Here is a 6,555-nt window from a genome sequence, read left to right on the forward strand (position 1 = left end):
TCTTCTTATGGAGGTCAGTGGTTTCCATTTTTATGCTTATCCAGAAAAAATACTCAAACAGGTGGAACAAGTGGAGTATAAATACGTGCCATTTTGTGGAACTAGGCAAGCTATCTCTTTAAATAAAACTGAAACAATGTATTCGGCTTTTCTGTTCAAATAAACTGCCAGCTACTATCAACCTGTTAATGTTCTGCAGTTTTGTACAAACGTCTGACAGATTCAATTGCTAAATCAGAAAAACGGGTCAGTTTTACAGTCGGCGTCGATTATTTTCGCTGCTGTCAGGTTTTCGGTATAGATTTTGTTATGTTATACTGTGCGTGGCCACTAGAGAGCAGAAATGCGCTGGTAAATGAGGTCAGATGCTGCTCAAAATGTGTCACATCCTGGCGGAGCACCATTGAGGGAACAAAGGAGCTGGGGGTGAGTGTTCGCTAACATTCTGTGTTTTATTCCTAAATATCAATTTCAGCTACTGATTATAATCAGGATTATAATATATTCAACATGCCCGTTTGAACACACAGTTTTTATTCACACGTATTGACATTTTAAAATCTCTAACTGCTTTCGGTCTTTAGCATTAGCCGCTAGCTAATGCTTTTCCGATAACAGCGGGTTGAGTTTGTCAAAATATGGAATTCAAAATTCTTTCAAAAGGTTAAAATCAATTCAGATAACGTATAACACATTTTCTGTTAAAAAGCTAACTATATTTTGACTTACTGGTAGGATTTTATTGTTATGCTGTTCGTGTAGTGTTAGCCAGTTTCATTCATTAATGTTTTCATGTTAGCATCTGCACGGACTTGGCTTTATGTCATCGCGATGCTTATAACTCGCCATGTGTAACGCTTTTAAATTACCCTATTTTTCCCTGATACCTGTTGTTTTATTATTCAGATATCCTAGCTGTCATATATTTGTGTTTATCGATAATAAACGTCTTGGCGAGCTGTCCACTCGCCTCATTGTGTGCGCCATTATCCGCATTCAGTACAGGCCTGAGATGGACCAACACTATATATAGTAGTTCGCATTAAATCCACTTATTGCTGGCGATTAATAACAAATGTGTAAATTGTGCAATGTTTAACGAACCACTGTCTTTGAATTTTACGATGTTAGCTAAGTTGGTATAAGTCTTTTTGTTTTAAATGTCCAGTTCATCAAATTGCATGTTGATGTTTGCAGCTCGATGGAGTCCTGTTTTAATAATGCCTATTTTTTTAATGCGCTTTTGCCTTGTTGCAGAACCAAATGATGGGGATAGCGTGATATCCTCAACCCTACAATCAAGATGTCAAGTAAGAGGGCATTTTAATTGGTCGACTAGACCCCTTGGCTGTTTTTTAGACCCCTTTGGAGCCCACCCATGTTTATCAGATGTTTAGAAATGAATTCATCAAAGAGGCTTAACTTTAGGTGTAAATATGGGTGTAATTATGTAATTGATTAAAACATATCTTGTTAAATATTTTAAGCTGAGATGAATGTGTGATTAATAAGTAGGATTTACTGCTTTAGATTAATGTGATTGATTTCAATAATTTCAATTGTTTTTGTCCCCTTCTTTCTGTGACAGAGCGGCCCCCCTATGCCCCTGCCCCCACCCCGGCCCCCACAACAGTAAGTATCCAGTACATGCCAATCATCCATATGGCCCCTCCCTCCCCCTCATCACCCAAACCCAAATAGGTTCCTTAGAGATGAGAGGATTGTGGGAAAGTCACAGAATCATGTGGGGTGGCTTTTTTTTTTAAATTAAACATCTTTATTTAAATAATAAATAGAAATTTGGTTTATGAGAATGTAAGTGCTGACGATTACACTTACTTTACGCTCTGAATGTAGTTTAAGGAACAACCATGATGGCTACATGATGTTGGTAAAAATGATTGTGTATACAAAACACAATATTTATTAATCATGCTTTTAACTGCGAGCTAAACATGCTTAGGAAAAAAAATGTGTGCAGACCAACGTACCTCTCCAGCACAGGCCAAATTTCTTGTTTTTGCTCCACTGTAGAACATACATTTAAAATATAATACAAAATTAGAAATAATACAGCAATAGTAGTAAAATGAAGAATATTCAATGGCTGCTAAATAAAATTACAATACTGCTAATTGCGCCTGTGTTTATTTCTAGATATTAAAAAGATATTAATGTTTAATAGAGTGCATTGCATGATTTCAGTCAATTGTATGTGCTTTTTGATGACTGAAAAATATTTTTTACCAATTAAAACTTTAATGTCGGTTTCATTTGTTTGTTGTGTAGCCCTATTCACCATTACTATCTGTTTGGAGCATAAATTGTGAGCCTTATTAACCCATTTGATAAATGTACTTTAGATAGATACTGAGAACTGTTTGAAAAAAATCTAAAAAAAAAATCTAATTCTATCCTTTCTGCTTGAAATATTTAAAATGTATCTAAATCCCTGACAAAGACTTTGTGTCCCAGATGTATTATTTTTGTCTAGGCATAGACTGGTAAAGGATTCTGATGGTATAATAATCTTGGATAAAAGTATCACAGTTTTACGGTTTTGTGATAACTACTCTAAAATTTGTCGTTTTTAAATGTCAAAATGTTTTTAAAACATTGAACATGTCAGGCTAATTAAAAACGCCATCTTTGGGTATCTTTTCTGCTGGAGATACTGTTGTTCTAAAAAAATAAATCAATAAAACAATCATACATCTAACGTAGAAACGGTATAGCAGAAAATTTTGGCGGTTTTAAAACCTTTACTTTTCCAAAGGAAGTTATACCTTGAAAACGTTTATCATTCCAAGCCTTTTCCTGTCAGGTTAGAGATCAGTTATTCAGCTCATACGACACCTTGAGATCGTCTCAAAGAAAAGCTCTGAATCCCTTCTGTTTTAGCACCTCATCGCGTACCCACATCCACCACCACCACCCATAGTGCCTGTGGCTTTGCTACAAATGAATGTAGAATAATGCCAGGGTTGTGCTGCTATCAAAGATTGCTGCTTTTTGCATGTTTTATGCAAATCATGACAGAAAACGAAGCAGGTTCTTTTTTTTTTTCATTTTATTTGTCCCTTCCTCCCTTGTTTGTGTCATTTCTCATTCGTGTTTTGTCTCATTTGTCTCCATCAGCAAATGCCCACCACCCCTGGGTTTGTGGGGTACAACCCATACAGCCATCTGGCCTACAACAACTACAGGCTGGGAGGGAACCCCAGCGGGAACAACAGGGTAATGGTAGGATCTTTGCCAACTAGGGCCCTAGCAACAGCCGAGGGACTAAAAGCCCAGCCGAGAGGATGCTATAGCTAACTCACATGGCCTGAATTTCAAATAGTGAAATGCTTTGTACAGGCTCATCCTGTCTGTTGGGTAGTAGAGTCGATTTTTGGGTAGTACTCAACTAATAGTTTCCATAACCCTTCTGCTTCTGTCAAGCAGTCACTCTTCAATTGTGTGATTGACGCTGAATTGTAGCTTCAGAGTGATTGCTTCTCAGAACTGTTTCCCTTTTCCCCCGTCGGCCATTCTATCACCTCATCATGCACGAGAGCTAACGGATGTCCGCTAGCATGGCTTTAGATGCCAGTGCCAGATGCCGTAACTTGGCATGGCTTCTTAACAAGCTTGAGGCAATTTAGCTGTCGGCTGGTGTCATGCAAACCTCAGCTGGATCATTTTAAAAAGATGATTGCTTTGTGTCTACAAGAGCTTAATGCATGACCGTATTGTTAATGTGCTTTATTTGGTTTGGTGTTGAGGTATGCCTCCTGCCCCCTTTTGCGAAGCGCTTCACGCTGTCATCGTTTCTTTCAGTTGTGCTTTTTTGCCTCCTGTCCCCTTTTCTCCATAGTGCTCCATTATAAAAGTTGTCTGTTTGTGTTGGCCACGTGTGCTCTTTATGATTTCTAATGCCCCGTTTGGGCTTTTTTTTCCCTCTGCCGCAGAACTCCTCAGGGATCACTGTTCCTAAGCCGCCCAAACCGCCCGACAAGCCGCTGATGCCCTACATGCGGTATAGCCGGAAGGTAAGCAGGAAGGTAAGACACCCACGGTGTCTGCTTTTACTGCTTGTAAATTGAGGAGAGCACTTCTGCGATCAGCTCAAAGGCTGAGGGGCGGTCAGTGGCCTGACTCTGCCCCTTGTGATGGTAGACCCCAACATCGCTTCATTGCTTTCTTCTGTTCAACAAGGCTGGGAAGCTGACATCTTTTATTTCTGAACTACTCGTTTGAGAATCTAAACTCTTTGCTCCATTTTTCTCTCTTCTGTGAGCAAATGTTTCAAATGGCAAGGCTAATAGGTTTATTAGTGCCTTTTTAGCCTGCACATTTTCAATCTCTTTTTATATTCCAAATGTAAAAAATAATCAGATGCCTTACTCTTCTCTCCTGCTCTGCATTAATTTTTTCCTTTTTATTAATAAATGTAGACTATTAGTGCTCTTTCTCTCTATTCTTAAAAAAAATGCAAGCCTTTCCCTCAAGGAATCCAGTGTGCTCTGTCAGCTCTGAGCTGACTTTTGTATCTTTTGAAGGTTTGGGACCAAGTTAAAGCCTCTAATCCTGACCTGAAGCTATGGGAGATTGGCAAGATCATTGGTGGCATGTGGAGGGACCTCACCGATGAGGAAAAACAGGACTATTTAAATGAATATGAGGCAGAAAAGGTTTGTTTGCTTTGAGTGCAATTTCAGGGTACCCGTGGGGTCTTAAAATGTCTTAAATCGCCAAAAAAGCTCAATTTTAGGCCTTTAAAAGTCTTAAATCTACTGAAATATTTTGTAGGTCTCAAATCTTTTTTTAACAGGTCTTAATTTTCCTTTGTTCATGTATAGCTTTTTAATTTGGCCATTAACACTCATACAATCCTAATCCCAATAAAACATTTTATTTAAAAATAGCATTTTTAACTATTTACCTTCATTTTTAATTACTTGCCTTACAGTCACATTTGTTTAAAAGTTTCCATTTATCTATTGCTAAGAATACTGACCTGACCTATATATTTTATTATTAAATTATTGTTATTGTAATAATATATTAAATTAAAATAATTTTTGATAGGGCAGGTGGGATATTCAACTGGGATATTCGAAAAAAAATCCTTAGCCTTTAACCTTGTATGAGTCTAAAATTTCCTTCATAATGGTCCTAAAAAGGTCTAAAGTCTTAAATGTAACTTGGTGAAACCTGCAGAAACCCTGAATTCAATTTGAAGGCTATTCCTTAAGGCACTAAGCACAACTTCTATCCCCGCAGATTGAGTATAATGACTCTCTGAAGGCCTACCACAACTCTCCAGCCTACCTTGCGTACGTTAATGCAAAGAACCGCGCAGAAGCAGCTCTAGAGGAAGAAAGCCGGCAGAGACAGTCACGTTTAGACAAAGGGGAGCCCTACATGAGCATCCAACCCGCTGAGGACCCCGATGGTGAGTTGCATGTCACGATTTCAAGTTTGAATAACAAGAACATAACACAGTGTTAATATGAATAATACATTATTTATAAATGATGTCAATTTTTGTAAGCTTGTAAATGTTATCTGTTTTCTCATTGAATATCTATTGAAGCTGATATGGAAATAAACTAAATGAAAAGGTCAATAAATAAGATATTGATGCATACAGTGTAAAGAAAATCTCACAGGCTAAATATTTTCATATACTTGATCTCAACTCACATCAGTCAAACCCTCAAAAATATTGAATTAAACATGAGTAACTTATTGAAATAAAGTAGCATTAAAAAACATTGTCGTGACTTTTTGCCATACTTTTTACAGTATATAAAGTAATGCCTACTGTATTTTAATAGATGGCTATAACATGCTTGGGTAAGGTTAGATGTGAACAGAGACTCATGCTTACCTGGAGATCTTAAAGTTCCTGTCTAATAAAATATAGTTCTTGATATTGCTTAATAGAATAGGTTTGGAAAATAAAGAAGCTACAGGTGAATCGGGTGCTTCAGTACTGTTGTAGGTCTTTCATGGGTGAGGATGATGGCATTTAAGGGAGAGAGAAAGAACGATTATATATAAAATGTCAGTGTGAAGTATGTTAAGAAGGAGGCTGAAGGAAAATGTCTCTGTCTTCTGTATTCATTGATTTTCAAATATGAAATGTGTCTGCAGACTATGACGACGGGTTCTCCATGAAGCACACAGCGGCAGCTCGTTTCCAGCGGAATCACCGGCTAATCAGTGACATTCTGAGTGAGGTGGTGGTGCCTGATGTTCGCTCGGTCGTGACCACCGCTCGCATGCAGGTCCTCAAGCGCCAGGTCCAGTCCCTCATGGTGCACCAGGTCTGTTGAGCATATCAAACACCCAGAGACAAAACTCAAGATTCCCACACAGCATTTAATCTTTGATATGGGATTTCCATACAGCGAAAACTGGAGGCCGAGCTGCTTCAAATCGAGGACCGGCATCAGGAGAAGAAGAGGAGATTCCTGGAGAGCACAGACTCCTTCAATAACGAGCTCAAACGGGTGTGAAATTTGGTTTGATCGCTGAACTAATACCCCCTGTGTTTAGCCTGAG

The 6,555-nt window shown here is 38.3% G+C and overlaps 1 protein-coding gene across 6 annotated transcripts in view; it reads left to right on the plus strand.

Annotated features, from left to right (window-relative positions):
• Positions 1–379: 379 nt before the first annotated feature.
• smarce1 (SWI/SNF related BAF chromatin remodeling complex subunit E1) overlaps positions 380–6,555 on the plus strand; it is an 8,994-nt gene continuing 2,818 nt past the window's right edge. The window contains exons 1-9 of one of the 6 annotated variants that reach the window (XM_087242137.1): positions 380–426; positions 1,258–1,310; positions 1,589–1,632; positions 3,139–3,243; positions 3,954–4,046; positions 4,545–4,676; positions 5,269–5,440; positions 6,145–6,317; positions 6,402–6,503. In XM_087242137.1, the coding sequence (XP_087098263.1) occupies positions 1,304–1,310; positions 1,589–1,632; positions 3,139–3,243; positions 3,954–4,046; positions 4,545–4,676; positions 5,269–5,440; positions 6,145–6,317; positions 6,402–6,503 (828 nt within the window). In that variant the 5' untranslated portion in view covers positions 380–426; positions 1,258–1,303. 6 annotated transcript variants of the gene reach the window in all.

The sequence above is a fragment of the Danio rerio genome, chromosome 3 (assembly GCF_052040795.2).
Source record: "Danio rerio strain M-AB ecotype USA chromosome 3, GRCz13ab, whole genome shotgun sequence".
Classification (NCBI taxonomy): Eukaryota; Metazoa; Chordata; class Actinopteri; order Cypriniformes; family Danionidae; genus Danio; species Danio rerio.